Here is a 17,670-nt window from a genome sequence, read left to right on the forward strand (position 1 = left end):
GGGACCGCCTTTACTCCGGCCCCGCCCCCACGCCCCCACGGGTTCCTCCCATTGGCTCCCCGCCTGTCCATCACCCCTGTTCCCCCCACCCCTCAAGCTAGGCTGAGCTGTGCCTACGTCGGCCTTGACTCTTGGGGGCTGGAGGAGTTACCTTTGGAGCCCGAAAGGAGGAAGGAAGGAAAATATCAACAACAGCCGAGGCGACTCGGACGCTCGGCCCGGGTCCCCCGCCTGCCTGCCCGCCCCCGCGCCCAGGACGGGGGCCTAGGCCCCCCGGCGCCGCCCAGGGCCCGCGCGGACGCCGGCCTCATTTATTATTCCCCCCGCCCGGAGCTGCGGCTTCCAGGTGCTGAAGATCCCCCGGACCAGGGGCGAGGGCTACCCCCCTCCCAGCCGTGACACCCCCCTTCCCCCAGTGGGGCCGGTGAGTATAGAAAAATAATGAGCCTGCCGCTTTAAGAGGCCCCCTCCCCCACCCCGTCCTGGGGTTGGGGTGGAGGGTGGTCTAGACCGTCCCCCTGAGGGGTGGAATGGGGTGGCCTTCTGGACTGGGAGGAACTCGCGGAGCGGGCTGTTTTCGTGTGGCGTTGGTGGGAGATTATATGGGGGACTGTTTGGGTGAGGGAGTCGGCTGTGGGGACAAGTGGAGTGGGCTGTAATTCCCTTGGGTGTTGGGGTCGGGGTGGGGACCGGGGGCTTGGGGGCGCGCCGGTCTGTTGGTGTCCGGGGGTTTAGGGCGATCCCCAAGTGGTCTGGGAAGGGGCGCCATCCTCAGAGGGGGTCTCTGGTGACAGCCGGGAGCGACTGACATTTTAACAGCCGGCCCTCCCTCCCTCTCCCTCCTCGCGCCGCCTGTTCCCTCCTCCTTGGCCCGAAATGGTGCAGAAGGGGGCCTGGGAGGGCGGCGGGAGGGTGGGGGCGGGGGGAGCCGCAGCTGTTTGGGAAGCGGGGGAGGGAGGGGGAATGTTGTTCAGATGACACCAGGGTGGTGGGTTGAGGTGTGTGAGTGTGTGTGTGTCCGGGGCCCGGGTTTGCCCGGCGCCTGTGGAGCTGGGACGCGGAGTCACCACGGAGGTGGGCACGCAGGACCCTTCCTTGGGACCTCCTAGCCCGCTCCCGAGACCCCTGATCTGGTTTGTCAGCAGCCCCAGCCGGAGAACCCCCGGCCAGAAGTTTGCAGCTGTTCAGCATCTGGGCAAGAGTTCTCCAGTCCCTCTCTCCACCTATGGCTGGCTGAACTGGGCTGGGAGTGGGGGTCTAGTGAGTGTTGGGGGGCTTTTGGGGAGGGAGGGCCAAAGAGGCTAAGATGCATCTAGTCTCTCACCCCAGTGCTAGCCCCTTTCCTATCAGTTTTGGTCTTACAGGGCCTCCCTTCCCCTAGTGATTGAAGCTCATCTCTCAGTGGCCTCCTGAGGTCTCTCCCCAATGAAAGGAGGGCTCCTGAGTGTGGGCACCTTTGGAACCACTGACTCGGTTATCCCAGGTTTGTCCTTTGAGTGGGGGACTCTCTCTGCCTTCGCTTAAGCAGCCCATTGTTGATGGGTTGGGGGAGGGTACAGTGGGTGGATCCTGTGTCCCCCTTCTCAGTGCTCAGCCCCCTTTTGAGATTTCCTTGTAGGCCTGGTTTCTTTGGTTTGGGGGAGTGGCCCTCTGCTGCCCCTTCCCCCATCCCCTCAGTGGGTGTCCTAGGCAATTCAGGGGCCAGCCTGGACTATGGGAAGTTTACCGTCTGGGGCGGTGACCTTGGGCTGCTCTGGCCTCGAGATAGCAGGGGAGCCCTGGCCAGCAGAACATTGGGTATTTTGAAGTTAGGGAGCTGTCCACCTCCCGCTCCCCTCCAAACCCCCAACAGAGAAGTCTTAGTAGTCAAGGAGAGCATTGAAAAAGGCACATGTCAGTGTTCACAGACGTCTACCCGCCTGTGGCCGCCGGGTCACACCCGCCCCAGGACTTAGCCTGGCTGTCCCAGCTCCCACGGCCTGCCTGGGAATGAATTTCCTTCCTGTGGTTTCCCAGTGTGTTGGGCAGGAGATGGGGGTGGGGTGGGATCAGTGTGAGGGTGGCTGAAGACCCATTTATATGGAGTGATTGGGGGTTCACAAGAGCTTATGTGTAGCTCTTTCTCCACTTTGCCCAGCAGACATTTGGACCCTTGGGTCTCAGTGGTCATATTCTCTTTGTTGTAACTTCCCTGCCACCCCTCCCCCAACACAGCCTGTGTGTGTTAGTGTATTTGTGTGTATATGTATGTATATGCGTGTGCATTTGTAAAGGGCAGGGTCTCTGGTTTCTCTGGGAGAAGGGGGAGCTTTCACTTACATACCTTTAGAGGCCAGAGAGGTTGTTTTTTTTAATCTGAGGTCACACAGCAAATCTGTGTCAGAGCTTTAGTCCAACCACCACTCTTTCAGGCATGGCTTCATAGCAGGGAGAGACCATAGGAAAGAAGACACAGTCCTTCCCCTTGGAGGCCCTGGTCCAAGTGGAGAAGCAGGACCCTTGTGTTGGGGGATGGGCATGAGAGGTTGGGCTGGATTCTGTCTGCTGTGCCCAGTGCCTGGAATAGAGTAGTGGAGGACATGAGAGGGTGGTGGGGACTGCCCATTGTCTACACCACTCTGTACCTGCTGTCCCTGGACTGGAGGAGCCTGGGCTTCCCAGCTCTGCCCCTCTTGGCTCCTGGTTCTTCTCATAGGCTCGGAGATATGATAGTCTTTCTGGCTGCTGTTACATAATCTCGCCAGAAGATTTTTTTTTTTTTTTTTAATCTTTCCTGGGTCTTTTCTGGGAGGTGTGATGAGGGGAGAAGGCAGAGGGTAGACTCCCCAGGTTGGGGCTGGAGGACCAGTAGCAAGGAAGCTGGGAGAGGCCTCCTGGCCTCTGAGGGGGACAGGAAAGAGGACACCTTGGGTTTAGGCCCTCATTGATTGTGACCTAGCCTCTCCCACCCTCCTCCCCGACCCTGCCCTGGGAAGGTCTCCCTGCTGTGGGTATCCCTGGGCCTTGTGCCCCCAGAGAAGCCTGCCCCTCTGCTCATCCTGTCAACCTTCTTCTTCTGGCCAGCTGGGCCCCTTGCCCTCCCCAGTTGGCTTTGGTCCAGAATCTCAATGCTTACCCTGGCCTGGTATGGGAGGGCCCTGTGTTGGACACTTTGCCACCCACTTCTGTACCTCTGTGGGGGCAAGAGGAGTCAAATGGAACAAATGGGTGGGTCCAGCATTTCCCTAGTTGTATTTAAAGCCAGGATCCCTGCTTCTCTGCCCCTCTAGTCCAGAGGGTGGTGGCCTTACTGGAGAAGGGGAGTCAGTGGGGGATGTGTAATAGAGGCCTCGACCTCTTGGGAACAAGTCATAGTTGGTGTTCGGCTGGGTCCTGGAAGTGGGTAAGAGGATCAGACATGGGCCTAGCATCCATCCTCAAGGGTCAGCCTATGGGTCTTGTGGCACTGTGGTGGTGGGTTCTCCCCACCCCTTGCGATCATAGCTGGGACTCTCCAGGCTCTCTGAGGCCAACTGGTTTGAGGCAATTATCTCCCTTTTAGAGGGAAGGAGGAGATGGTGGCAGGGCCAGCATAGCCTCAGCATCACTGTAATCTCTGGTGACTTTTATGAGCCAGTCATGGGGCCGGAGTCCGGCCAACCGTCTGTCCTTCTGTCCCAGTTTGGTGACTTACTCATGGGGTGAGGGGGAGGTGTTAGGTGCTAGTAGTTCTGTTCTGGGAGCTGAAAACCTTTCTGTGGTTGATGTTCCCCTGTCTGTCCACAACTGCAGCAGGCAGAATGGAGCTTAGACTTCAGGAAGAACTTATCAGTGGAGATAGATGGGAGAGAGAGAGAGAGCTCTAACTTGGCTTGGGAAGGATGGGATCTCAAAATACTTTCTTCGCCAGTGGCTCTTGGTGGCTCTGCTGAAAGGCCTTGAACTTTGGCCTAGTGGGGATGGTGCTGTTTGGCTCCTGTAATATTTATTTTCTCTTCTTCCCCCATGCCTGGGACTGAAAGTATCCTGAGGAGAGTTTGTCCTGAGAGCTGTGGGATGGCTGGCCTTTGGGCTCCTTTCCCCTGAAGGGGGCGGGGTGGGGGTCTCGTGCAGACTGGCATGCCCAGATGCACCTGGCAGCTCCACAGCGTTTAGTGGCACACACGCATGGAGGTGTGCAGCACACACACACGAGCGTGTAGACACCCATGAAGCAGCTGCTCCCTGTAGCGGGTGGGGGTAGCGAAAGGCAAAGATAATTGAAAGATTGGAGACTGGGGACAGGGTGAGGGGACTGGAGGCAAGAAGGCAGAGGCATGCACAACTCTGAAGAGAGGAGTGTTGACTCGAGCAAGAGGGATTGAGTTTAGACCTAGAGCATAGCGTGTGAGTTGGGGAGCCCTGGCTGACTTCCCTCACTGCCCCTTGCAGCACTCCACCCCCGCCACCATTTTTCCCTCTCTGTGCCCCTGGCTCAGCCTGCCTCAGCCCCTCACTCGAACCGTATGTCCTTGGGTAAGTCTGCTTTCCAGATGTGCAGGAGTTTCACTTAGCCTTGTGGTGAGCAGAGCACCTGGGTGTTTTGGTGGTTTGTCACTGGTCTCTTTTGCCCTCCCCACTCATCCAGATAAGCAAGGCCATTCTGAGGTATCAAGGTTACATCTGAGCCCTCAAGCATTTGGGGGCCAACTCCTGGCCTGGGTGACCCCCAAGACCCTTTGCATTTGATTTTTCCTTTTCTTGAGGCTGTAGCCACAACCTCTCCTTCCTGGGAGCCTAGCCATGCTTCTCTGGCTGGTCCTGCCTGGTGTGGAGACAGGGGGATGCATTCACTCACTCTGCACAGGACCCTGATAGCCTGGGGTTGAGGGGTGGCAGCTGTGCCTATTGTCTGATCTCTCTCCCCTCTGTTGTAGGCTGGGAAGGGAAGGACTTGTATGGAGCTCTGGCCTGTTGCTGGCCTCAGCCAGGTGGGACCATATTTACTCATTTAAACTCACCCTCCCAGGAGGCTTCAGGCTCTAGGCCTGCTCACTGACCTTGGCTTGGTGCCTCTGGCTGGGTGCTCTGGCCACTCCCCTAGGAGTTGGAGAGACCAGGGAAGCATATAGAGAAGGAACATTTTTTGCCCCCTGGTCATGAGCACTTTTACCCAAGGGCAGTACCCCACTCACCCTATTTTCCAATATACTTTGGAGACCAAAAACTAAAACTTTTGAGATCCCTGGGGATTGGAGAAAGGAAACTTCCATTTGTTGTGTCCCTGTGTGCCAAGCTCTGTGCTGGAAACATAGGAAGACTCATTTATTTTTCTCCACATTGTTTTTTGTAATTGAGGAGACTGAGTCAGAGATTTAAGTGACTTGCTCAAGCTTTCCCAGTTAGGAGGTGTTCAGGGCTTTTGTCTAAGGTTGAGGGAAGGATCCTGCCCTGCAGGAGGGGCAGTGGAAAAGGAGGCCCAGGGAGACCTGGGAAGAGGAGGAGGATACATTGAAGGGAAGAACGAACCCAGTAGGATTCCCTGGCAGGAGTGCAGAGGATTAGGGTCTGGTGGCAAGATGGGGGGGCAGGGGGACATGCTTTGGTTCCCTGAGAAGGTATTGTCTTCTGATTGAGTGCCATGGGAGGAAGCCAAAGCAGGGGTATGTAGGCAGGAACAAGTGACACTCAGAGACCCTTCCTGGGTACCAGTGAGTACCCCCTAAAGCTGCCATATGAGATGGATGAGGAGAGAGACTAGATCAGGAAAGACTTGAGCCACAAGAGTCCTGGGCTTGTCAAAGGCAAGAGGCATGGCTGACTTGAGCCTCCCAGGCCCAGATATTAGGGAATCTGCCCTGGAAGGAATGTGCTGTTACTCCTGGGAGGGAGAACCTGCCTGCTCTCTGTCCAAGTTGTGCGGGGAAGCGCTGTGCTCAGCAGTCAGCCCTCCTCTGCCACTAATTCCTGGTGACCTTGGGCATGTCCCTGCACATTCTGAGTTGGTTTCCATTTCTGTGAAACAGAGATGCCTCCCCTGGAAGAGGAAGGAGGTTCCATGGGAAAACGTGTGGTACTCAGCAGAGTGGGTGCTTGGAAAGTGGCTGCATCCTTTCTTCCAGACATCAGCTCCAACCTGGCCCTGGACTTGCCTGCTAAGGCAGCGGTCCAGAAGGTGGGGTGGAGGCACGCAGTGTCCTGGGTAGGGACTGGATGTGAGGGGGACTTAGGAGGCCCTGAGGGGACCCTGGGACGGGCTTGGGAAGCTGAGCCCAGCTCTGCCCTCCCCAACCAGCTGCCTCCTTGTCTCAGAACCTGCCCACTCCACATTTCACCCCAGAGTCTTACCAGATCCCTCTGGCTGAGTGCTTACTTATCTCTCATGATCTCCCTGCCCCCACCCCTGCCAGCAAATACTTGGGATTGAGGGTTGGGAGAATAAGGAATAAGAGAGCTCATCCTCAAATCTCAAGGGAAGACATACGGGCGGGAGTGGGTGTGGATGGGGAGAGGAGGGTTGGTCTCTTTGTGGAGTCTTCCCACTCCAGTTGGATCGAGTAACACGGAGGCAAGGGGATGGAGCAGGTGACCTCAAACCTTTAAAGCATGCGTGTGTTAATGGTTGGGGGTAGACCAGGAGGAAGGGCTGATCTTGAAAGGGTTGCCTCAGGCCTCCCCAGGCACATCTCTCTTTGACCTCTGAGCCCCTTTTCTCCATCCCCCACAGCTGCCTGCCTCTCTGCTGACTCCCCTATGCATACCCCATGGCAGGCCTGTGGGGCCCAGGCTGACTGGGTGGGGACAGGTGTCCTGGCCCAGCTGTTCCCTCTTGTCTCCCCCACCTGTCAGCCCAGAGGGTGGAGAGCTGACAGGGAGCAGAGATGAGGAACCCCTTGGCCTCCTCACCTGCTCCCTGGGGTGGGGCCCTGGTTATAAAATGTAGCAGAGGGATTGAGAGTAGACAATAGGCAGGACTTCCCACTCAGAGGAAGGATAAATCCTGACCATAGGAATGGCAGAGAATGCTGAGTACATAGGGATCCTAGCTGTCAGAAATCAGAGGGGTCTTTGCACAATATCTTCTTGAAAGGGAGAGACTGGATATTGGTGAGGGACATGGATCAAGTCTGGGGGCAAGTATTTGACTAGGTGTATGTAGGTACTCCCCCCCGTGCTGCCTGCTAGTGTGGCGGGGTCGGGGCAGCTCCATCTGGCTGGGCATCTTAGCCTCACCTGGCACCTTTCCTGAAAGCAGCAAGCTAATCCTATAAGAGCTGCCTGGCTGGCCGCCTCAGCAGGCCCACGGAGCCGCACTGCCGGCCCTCCCTTGCCAGGGGCTTAGAGGACTGTCCTTCCAGTCAGAAGGAGATCCAGCTGCCACCCTGAGCGGCCCCTTTAAATCCCCGGTGGCTTCCCGAGGTCACGATGTCTCTAGGAGGATTTGCTTTCCGTGATTGGATTGGCCTCTTTGTGGGGGGCAGTGCTGTCTGCAATTGTAGGTGAACACTTCACATTCTCATCCTCCACCTTCCCTTCCATCGGAATTGGTGCTGTCCAGTCTGAGGGCCCAGGCCTCAGGCCTCCTCCCTTCTCTCCTTGCTCTCACGTTCCAGCAATCAGGACCTGGACCCCCTTCATCTACTTCAGCTAAAGCAGCCTTGCCCCTGTTCTCTGGATGGGAAAGAAGGATCTTGCTGCTTTAAACAAGGGGACAGACCACTGCCCTGGAATACAGTGCCCTTCTGAGACTGTCTACTGCCTGTTTTTCTCCACTTTTTCCTCTTCAGCTTGTTCTTCCTTAGGCCAGGGGCCCATGCTCCATAGTTTTCCCAAGCCCTCATTTCCATGGGCAGTCCCTCTCCTGATCTAACCATCAGCCCTCCTGCTGCAGTGGCAGGCAGCCCAGACCCAGCACTGGTGGCATTATGCTCACCCCAACGGCTCTCAAGCTGACCCGCCCCCAAGGCCCCAGCTGCCACTTTCACTTCTGTCTCCTGAGACCCCAGAGGGAAGTTGGGTGGGGAGGTGGAAGGTGACCCACTAACCGTCCCAACCGCCCCACCTCTCCTCAGCTGAGGCTTCAGATGGCCAGGGGCCCCTGTCCGCCACTCTCAGCTAGATGAGTGGAATGGGCTTAGGTTGCAGGGGAAGGGTTGGCTGCAGTGGGAGGAATGGTGGTTAGATAGCAGGAAGGACTTCCTGGGATAGGAGACCACTGCCTGCTTGGCTTCATTGTTTCAGAGGGTACAGCTAGAAGCATAGGTATTATAACTGGACAAACAGGTCATTTGACCTCTTCAAGGTAGGCAGGGGATTGGCTGTCTTCTAGCTCCCATTAGTTGGACTACAATGCTGGGGCTGCAGTGCCCTCCCAAGTGTTACCAGCTGCCCATGCTTAGTCAGGTAACTTCTAACAAAGCAAATTTTAGCCCCAGAGACTACTTTGAGTTCAAAGACTCAGCCTGGGAAGTCCTCTCTGTAGTCTTACATCTATGTCGCCTGCTGTACTAGGCTATTTCCTCTCGTTTTGCACTTTGGGGAATGGAATTTAGAAGTGGGGATAGAGGTGGAAGTAAGGACAGTCCGCTCGTGTCCTACTGCTGCCCCAGCCTTGGCACTAAAGAGGGGAATAGGGTTTTTCTCCTGAGGAGCCCCCAGGCAGCTTTGGAGCCATCACACTTTACCCCATGAACCTTATCCAATTCCTCTAGCTGTAGTGCTTACTTGTTCCTCATAATTACACCTCCTCCCCTCAGATCCCTTCCTGGACAGGGGACCTGGACAAGAGTGGAGGACCCAGTTGGATTGAGAGCTCTAGACAGTACCACTAGATCAATTCAGAAATGTTTTCTGCAGAAGGATGAGACTGGAGACCTGAGGTGCCAAGAACTCCATGTGGGGTCCCTAACTGCCTAGGGATGCTGGGTGGGGGTGTCCCAGGTCCTAGAATGGGAAGTAGAACTTGATGGAATAAGGTCAGAGACACTATGCAAATCCCCATGCAAATGAGCAGTAGTGAGTCATTACTGATTGGCCTGCTGGGTGGAGCATGAGGCAAGGCTCAGGCTCAGGTTCCAGAGCTGGCCCCACTAATGACCATGACAGTGACCTTGGGCCAGTCACTACTCTAACCAGAAGCAGGATCCCAAGCCCTGGGTCTGATAGGCACTCCAGGTGTGTGAGGGGATTGGCTTGGCAGAACCTCTGCTGCCAGGGCCTGTGCACCCTGCCTGGCACCTGCCCTGGCTGACCATGAGCCTCTGCCAACCCTTGGCCATCTGTTGTGGAGGTTATCGTTCCGAAAGCACCTCCGTCTTCATCAGGCCTGTTCCTCCACTCTTCTGGCCTCCACATTGCCCTCCCCTCCTAAGCTGGAGGACAGGGGACCTAACTGGACCAACTCTTCTGTTATCTCTCCATGGAATCACACAGTCCTGACCTCCCTTCCTTTTGAGCCGCTATAAAGAGCATAGGAACAGAATGTCTAGGCTGGAAGGGCACTTGGGTACCTAGTCCACTCCACCTACCCATTATACTGGCCAGTGGGGTGAACTCTGGCGGGGGCAGTGCCATATTCAAGTTCACACAGTGAGTTAGGGCCAGGGCAGGGACTAGAACCCAGGCATCCAGAATCCCTACCCATAGTCCCCGTATTTCCCTGGGCTGTTCATTACCCTACCTCACCTACCCCTTTTCTACTAGGACTCAGTCTCCTGTTGCCCCCAGATTCTTCCTGAGGTCAGCGGGGTGGCTCTGGGAACTTGTGGGCGCAGGGTGGTTCCTAGGAGCCAGCCTAGAGGCCACCAGGGCAAGGCCAGAGCTGGGGTGGGAAGTGCTGGAGGTCGGGGGGGGGGGCGGTGGCTGCTGCCTCTGTAGGGGGCCATACAGCCTCAGTGATGCTACAGGAAGGATGAGAGCTAGACTACAGGAAGGACAAGCTGGGGTGGGGAAGCAGTGGAGGCGGCTCGGGAGACAGCCCCTCACTGGAGAGCCATCTCCTGGGCAGAGAACAGGCTGGCCCCATCCCAGGAGATTTGCCAAGGAGAAGAGGGCGGAAAGCCTAGGGTGGGGCGCGGGAGAGTTGTCCAGCGGAAACTGGAGGGAGGGCTCCTAGCCCTGCTGCCCACACTGGGTGCTCCTCTTGGCAAGTCGATTCCTGTCCCTTAAGCCCCTTAAGCGAAGGCTTCAGTGCCGACCTCCGCTTGTGTTCTTAGGGTGCCTGGGACCTGAGACCACCCCCGCCCCAGGTCCAGCTTTCTTGGACTGGCCCTCTCTCCCTCCCCACAGCCCAACAGTCCGCCCCCAGGTCCCTTGTCGGTGAGTTAAAATTAGCTCAGTGCCCAGACTAAAAATAGCCCCTGCCCAACCCTGAGGCTGTTGGGCTGGGGGAGGGGAGTCCCCGAGGGAGGGGAGGATGGTGGGAACCAGGGGTTTGGGGAGTGAGCCTGCCAAACAGAACTTTGAAGGGAGGAGGAGGATGGGGATGGGTACCTGCCTGTGCCTTTGAGAGCAGACCCTAGAAGAACTTCGGGGCGAATGAAAGGAGGCTGCCTTGTGGGAGGGGGAGCAGAGAGGGGGCAGAGAGATTGGAGAACAGGGAGGAGCCAGGGAGCAGTGGGTGGGGAGCAGGCGGGGGTGCGAGAATTGGACTGTGCGCAGGTGGGGGAGAGGGGCAGCGTGAGACCCCAGCACTGCCTTTGCCCAGACTTCGAGGGGAGGGTGATGCCCCCCACTTCGGGGCTAGTACAGTGTTTGTGAAGGAAGGGCTGTCTGTGTAGATTCCAGAGGCTGCGAACCCCAGGGCTCTCTTGCCTGGGCCCCATCTCTTGGTGGTCACTGAGTTTACCTTCCCACCCATCTTCCAGAGCTCCTCAGCATGTGTCTCTGCGTAGAGGGCTGCGGTTCAGAGAGAGTGGCTTGGAAGGTTTGTGAGCCCTGGGGTGAGGCAGGAATGGAGGCAGTACCCCGGGCGTTTAGAGGGCCACTGGGCCTTGTGCCCACCTCTGCCCACTCTCAGGGCCTGCTTGCCCTGGAGCCTGGACCTAGCCAGAGCCTCAAGAGCCAAGATGCTCCATCCCCGGCCAGGTCTGGGCTCAGTCCTGGCCCCTGAGGGCCTCCTTGCCTCTCCCTGCCCTGCCCTAGGTGGGCCCTGCCCTTCCCTTGTCTGTCTCTTGGCAGGACTGCAGGATTTCAGAGGACAGGGTTGGAGTCCTGTCGAGTTTCGCCCACGTGCTCGGCCTAGCATCAGCGTCGTGCAAGCAGTTTCTTGTTCTCTACCTGCTTCTCTCTCAACCTCTGTCTCTGTCTAGTCTCCTGCCTCTCCCTCTGTCCTCTGGCCCTCTCCTTGTCTGCCTCTGCCCCTCACTCTGCCTTCCTCTTGGACTCTCTGCCACTTTTTCTCTGTCTCTTTTCCTGTCTGTGTGTCTGTCCCCCTCTGCCACCCCCCTCTGTGTCTGCCTCACCCACGTCTCCTCCCTCGTTAGTGAGCAGGCTGTTTGAGGCCGCCTGACTGTGGGGGTGACAGGTGGATTGGATTGTCACCCCCTCCCCCAGCGCCTGCTGCTTATTTCATGCCCTGCAGCCCAGCTACAGGGAAGGGGCGGGAGGAGGGATGACAGCTGTCTCCAGCACCTCCTGCCTTCCCCTCCAGTCCACAGCCCTGAGCAGCCTGGGAGGAAGGGATGAAGGGCCTGCTTAATGAGAGTTTCTCACTATGTGGAAGAGCAGGGTTTGAAGCCCGATGCTCTGTGACGGGGGCTGCTCACTCAGCCTCTCTGGGCAGCTGCTCCATTTTGACTTGCGCTGGTATGGCAGCGCTGAAAGCAGATGCTCTGCAGTTCCTCTGAACTTCTGGGCCGCTGGGACAGAGGGTGGATATGGGTGGAAGGGTGCAGGGGAGAAGGGGAGCTAGGTAGTCCCCTGACGACAGCAGGAGAGGGGAGGTGGAGGCTAGCCCCTGGAAGGCACTTCTGCAGCTCCCCCAGGAAGGGCAGCCCTGCTGCAACTGCAGCTTCAGGAGGCTGCCCTGACCGCTTGCCCCAACTCCTCCCGCTGGCCCCAGGCCACCCTCACACAGGAACTGAGATAGCATCATTCTGAAACCTGAGAATGGTTTGAATATTGCTCAGGTACCAAGTGGTGTTACACTGGGGGAGGCAGGAGCCTGTTACTTCTCCCATGACCCCTCCAAACCAAGATCCCCTTTAGGGTACATTTTATATGTTATTTGCATCTTATTTGCATGTCAGTACAACCCACATGTTCCTATTGGGTCTGTAGCCCAGCTGAGGAAACCGTTTGTCCGTGGGGTCCTTCTGGGACCCCCACCGTTTCTGGTCCCCTCGCTCAGCCTCTACTCCTTGTCAAGCGTGTTGTCAGATGAGCCTCCTGCCCTGTGTCCTGTCTCATTTGCAAAGGCTTCTCTGCAGCCACCCTTCTCCACAGACGGTGGGTCTGCGCCTGCCTCCCTGGGACTCAGCCCAGCTGCCATCCTCCTCCCGCTTTGCTCCTTCTGTCTCTGTTGGGGGAGGCCCTATCTCTGTCTGCTCCCACTTACTCCCCAGGAGGTCCACCCTGCCCAATCCTGTCCTGCCAGCACTACTCCGAGTAGGTGAATCAGAATCAGAAGCAGCTGGAGTCTTCGAGGGGGTACTTTGGTGACAGAGATGCTGCCAGCCCAAGGAGTCACAGCTGTGGCCTGAGGTCAGGATTGGGTGGGCCCTGGGGCCATCAGAGCGGGAAGGCCATCCTGGATAACCCCATCTCTGTGGCAGCCCTAAGCCCTCCCAAGCCTTTGGCCTCCAGGAGAAGCAGCCAAAAGCCAGGTCATCTGGGAGGGCCTCCTAGAGGAGGAGCGGGCTGGAAAGGGGAAGAGGAATGGGGCCGGCCCAGGCAAAGAAGAAAAGGCTCACATCTGGATAACATGCCCAGGCCTCTGGCTCCTGGCAGTTGGTTAGGTAATTAGGAAGAGAGCTAATTAAGGAGGTCCAGGTGTTCATTAAAATCTCCCTAATTGGATAGGAGGGAAGCTTGGTCAAGATAGGCCTCCATACCTTGGATAGGGTCAGTTTAGGGTTCATTGTGCCCACCCAGGCCCCAGCCACCCCTTTTTCCAAAGTAAGGGCTGAGTTCTTGCCCTTACTGTTCTTGCCCCCAAGCTTTCCAAGACTGCAACAGTGTAGAATGGATAGCAGAAGGGGAAAGAGATGAGTACAGACTGACCCTGCCTTGTAGGAAGGTTCCTGGTTAGATAGGAGGAAGGACTGCCCAAGGTAGGGGCATCTCCTCCTCTGGCAGTGTTGGCACAGAGGTAGGAGTGGCAATGGGGAGGGCGCCATGGGAACATGGCATCATAAAAAGTGCTTTGGGCTACTGGGTATAGATGAGGCCTGGTCTTTTTAACCCTGACTTTGCTCTATCAGAGGATGCTCAGTGGGTCTCTGTGGCTTCCCTGTCTTCTCAGCCCTGATCCCTCTAGCATCCCAGCTCCCCCAGCATGAGGCGGGGGTGGGGGTGGTGGTGTAGGAGATCAGCCAGGGAGCTGGTTGCCAGGTGACAGTTGCCTAAGCAACCTAGTCCTCTCCATCTCCATGTACTCAGGGCTGCTCCTTAGAAGACTTTAGAGTCTCACCGTCTGTACCAACCAACCTGAGGGTAGGGAGGGTTGAGGACTGGAGTAGCAGGGGTAGTTGGAGGGTAGGGGGCGTCCAAACAGACAAGCTGCCGGCGCAGCTGGGAGAGGAAGAGTTCTGTCTCCTCAGAGGATAGAGTGGGAGGAGCTGGTCCTGCAACAGAAGTTAGACCAGAAGAAGGACTTCTCACAGGGTCACAGCGATGAAACAATCCTTTCTTCCTGTCAACAGACATTTCCCAAACTCCTCCTTACACGGGATAGAGTGGTGAAGGATACAGATGTGGTTCCTGCCCTCATGAAGCTTCAGTCTCATAGGGGAGCCAGGCATTAAATAGAAGCACAGAATTGTAATTATTTACAATCATGATAAGTGCTAGAAAGAAAAGAACAAAATACCCTGAGAGTCAATAATCTTGGGGAGAACCAAAGGAATGAAGTTAGATTGTAGGAATGACTTTTCTGAGGATCGTGAGAGCAAAGAGAGGGATCTCTCCCAACTTCAGGGAAGAGACAGCATTGGCCAGAAACTGGTAGAGGTTACCTCTCAGCAAAAATTTGCTGATGAGCAAAAGGTGGCGAGAAGGAGATAGTAAAATGGGAGAGGGATGAAAGGTGGATACTGTGAGCCAGAGGAGGGTGATGGTGACTGCATTTACCAGTCTAGATTGGGGTTTTCAAGGCCAGGCCAGAGAATCCCCTTTAAAAAGCCGCCTTCTTGAAAAATTTTAAAAAGCCCTCTTCTTAGCCCTCCCTTGCCCTCAGTGTGCCCTCCCCGCCCCGTTCTCTGCCAAACCCGTACCACTGCAACTCTGGAAAATACAGCCTTTGGATTGCACTGGGAGGCGGGGCAGCCGAACTCCTCGGGCTGGAGCCTTTGCAGTGGCGTGTTTGGCAGAGATCGGGGGGCTGGAGCCTTTGCAGTGGCGTGTTTGGCAGAGATCGGGGTCACAGGCGAGGGATGGGGTGGCTGGAGCTAGTTCTGGGTCCAGATATCTGTTCAGCCGACTCAGGGTTGGCTGGGCTGGTGATGGTGATGTCCTAGGGCATGTGTGAGGGTGGACAGTAGGAGGCCCAAGGCCCATGGAGCACCTTGAGGATAAGGAAAAAGGGAAGAGGGTTTGAAGATTTCTCCCTGGGGAGAGAGAGGGAGGTGTGGAGGGGCCTTCTAGGAGTGGGGAGGGGGCTGCATTGTTTTCTGAAGCTACCTGGACAGAGCAGAAGCTCTCTTTCCAGCTGGGCTAGGGAACGCCTGAGGGAAAGTCCTGGTCATGGGAAAGGGTGGGGAGGGATATTCCTGGCTCCTCCCAAGGCCATAGATTCCCTGCCTTCCCTCTCTCCTTCCCTCTGTGGCCAAGATGCCAAGGCTGAACTTTGGCATCTACTGTGGAACCTTGGGACCCACGGTTGAGTGGATACGTAAAGGCTAGAGGACCTCAGCAGCCACTGGAAATGGGGGCTGGGGAGAGGGTTCCTAATTACAGGTGTCTCTGTCGTCAAACACCCACCCTCTGCCCAGGTTGGTTGTGGGGAGGTGAGAGCCCACCTTCCTGGACTCTGTAGTGGGCCCTCTGGCAGGGACTCTGGAAGGGGAACTCTGGAAAGGAGGACTGGGCTTCTGTGGTCTGGGCTCCTTCCAGGACCCTATCAGAGTGGCTTTAGAAAGCGTGGGTCCCATGCCTACTGCCCCTTTCCACCATCTCCCACTATTCCATCTCTGGAATCACAGAGCCAGAAGGGCCCTGGGGTCATCTTGTGCCTCCATCCTGGGCCCTTCCAGTCCCCGGGGGCTCACCCAGCCTGTTTAGGTGCTACCCACACCTGAGAGCATGCACCTTGTCTGGCTCAGGCTGGGCTGCCATCCCTGTGCCTCCTTCCATCCTGTGGTACCTCACGCTGTACAGTGCAGGGCCTCCGTTTTCCCTCCTGGCCCTTTAATTGGAGCTCTTCGACCAGTGGGCCATGATGGGTTTATAGGTGTACTGAAACAAGGATCCTTCCACCTGGTGCCTGTGTCCCCCTGGCTGCCAGCAGCCTCTTTCCTGTCTGGCACTGGTTCTATATTTTCTCTACATGCTTTGAGTTGAGCAAGGTTGGGAGGCAGTGCTCTTAGACTGAGCTTGGGTTCTAGGCATGCCCCACTCCTCTAGAGCAGGAGTTGGCAAACTGTGACCCATGGGCCAAATCTGGCCATGCCTGTCCTTATAAATCTAGTGTTATTGGGGGCACAGCCACACTCGTTCTTTTAAATGTGTTGTCTACAGCTGCTTTCATGCTGCAATGGCAGAGTTGAATAGTTACAACAGAGACGGTATGGCCTGCAAAACCTGAACTACTTACTATTTGGCTTCTTTTTTTTAAAATATTTATTTACCTATTTTTTTTTTTTTTTTTTTGCTGCAATGGGTCTTAGTTGCGGCACGTGGGATCTTTCGTTGTGGCGCGTGGGCTCCAGAGCACGTGGGCTCTTCATTGCGGCACACGGGCTCTCTAGTTGAGGTGCGCGAGCTCAGTAGTTGTGGCGCGAGGGCTTAGTTGCCCTGCAGCATGTGGGATCTTAGTTCCCCAACCAGGGATCAAACCCACGTCCCCTGAATTGGAAGGCAGATTCTTTACCACTGGACCGCCAGGGAGGTCCCTATTTGGCTTTTCTTTTTCTTTTTTTTTTTGTGGTACACGGTTCTCTCACTGTTGTGGCCTCTCCCGTTGCGGAGCACAGGCTCCGGACGTGCAGGCTCAGCGGCCATGGCTCATGGGGCCCAGCCGCTCCGCGGCATGTGGGATCTTCCCGGACCGGGGCACAAACCCGCGTCCCCTGCATTGGCAGGCGGACTCCCAACCACTGCGCCACCAGGGAAGCCCCCTATTTGGCTTTTTAAAGAAAAAATTTACTGACCTCTGGTGTAGAGGGGTGGTTGGTTGGTTTGTTTGTTTATTTAAAGCAGCAGAATCCATTCTTCAAAGCAGAAATTTAGGCCAAGGCCCACTGAGTAAAACAGATTGGTGTAGAGGAGCCCTGGTTAAAAGGAGATAGGGGTTCTGCAGCCCAAGCCCTACTTTGGGACTCCAGGCTCCAGGGTTCCATGAGTCTGGTATGAGGACCACTGCTCCAGACCTGCTCTGGTATATTCTTGAGCCAGGGGTGCAAACACACTCCCATTCTGGCAGCGGGTACACCGGGCTAGCTGTTCACAGCCTCGGCGGGTGTTCACTCGGCACGTTCTCTGCACCGGGCTCCGTATGGGAACCACCATCCTAGGCCAGTGGGGCAGCTGGCAAGCCCAGGTGTCTCTGCTCCTGGTGGGCTCTGGGGAGAAGTGAGGGGGTCGGACATTCTCTAAGACTCAGACCCTTAGGAGCCAGGGAGCTCCCTGATTGTGTGCTGTCTGACCTAGAACCTGAGGGCAGCAGTGATGGTGTGGAAGGAGCCTGGAGCAGAGTCCTGGGCCCTGAGTGAATTCCGGCTTGTGCCTGGCTGTGGCATGCCATCACCTCAGGTCGCCAACATTTCCTTAGTTTGTGGATGGGGCTCAGATGCTGCCAGCCTCTCACAGGGGTGCTGTGAGGCTGGCCCGTGTGCCAAAGGAGCAGGCCTGAGGGTTGCCAGGGCTGACAGTCCTCTTGTGACCCTCCCCACCCAGGAGGCTGTGCAGAAGGTGTCCCGCAGACCATGAACTGAGTGCTGGTCCGAGACTGTTCATGAGCACAGTGTAAGGTGTGCCGAGACCCACCACCCAGCTATCCCCTCCCCTCCCCGGCAGTGAAGATCCCCGGAAAAGATGGGGAGGAAAAAGATTCAGATCCAGCGAATCACCGATGAGCGGAACCGACAGGTGAGGGGATCCGGGAGCTTCACGGAGTGGATGAGGGCAGGGAGCTGGCCTCTGCCTCCACTCCACTTCCAGCCACTCCAAGAAGGCTTCCTGGAAGAAGGGGGCTCTGGAGTCTGTTAATGGAAGGGCAAGGGCTGAGTTGGGAGAAGAGGAATCCCCACCTCCCTGCAGCTCTTAGGACCCTGTGTCCTAGAACCCCAAGACTTATCTGCTGCTGCAACCAGGCAGACCTGAGCCCCTACAATATGC

The 17,670-nt window shown here is 56.6% G+C and overlaps 1 protein-coding gene across 2 annotated transcripts in view; it reads left to right on the forward strand.

The window, feature by feature from the left end:
• Positions 1–70: 70 nt before the first annotated feature.
• Positions 71–17,670, forward strand: part of MEF2D (myocyte enhancer factor 2D) — a 31,619-nt gene continuing 14,019 nt past the window's right edge. The window contains exons 1-2 of one of the 2 annotated variants that reach the window (XM_073806121.1): positions 71–424; positions 17,230–17,421. In XM_073806121.1, coding sequence (XP_073662222.1) covers positions 17,368–17,421 — 54 coding nt within the window. In that variant the 5' untranslated portion in view covers positions 71–424; positions 17,230–17,367. The remainder of the gene's footprint in view (positions 425–17,229; positions 17,422–17,670) is intronic. The other variant, XM_033857144.2, reaches the window with a different exon arrangement.

Source organism: Tursiops truncatus, chromosome 1 (assembly GCF_011762595.2).
Source record: "Tursiops truncatus isolate mTurTru1 chromosome 1, mTurTru1.mat.Y, whole genome shotgun sequence".
Taxonomy (NCBI): domain Eukaryota; kingdom Metazoa; phylum Chordata; class Mammalia; order Artiodactyla; family Delphinidae; genus Tursiops; species Tursiops truncatus.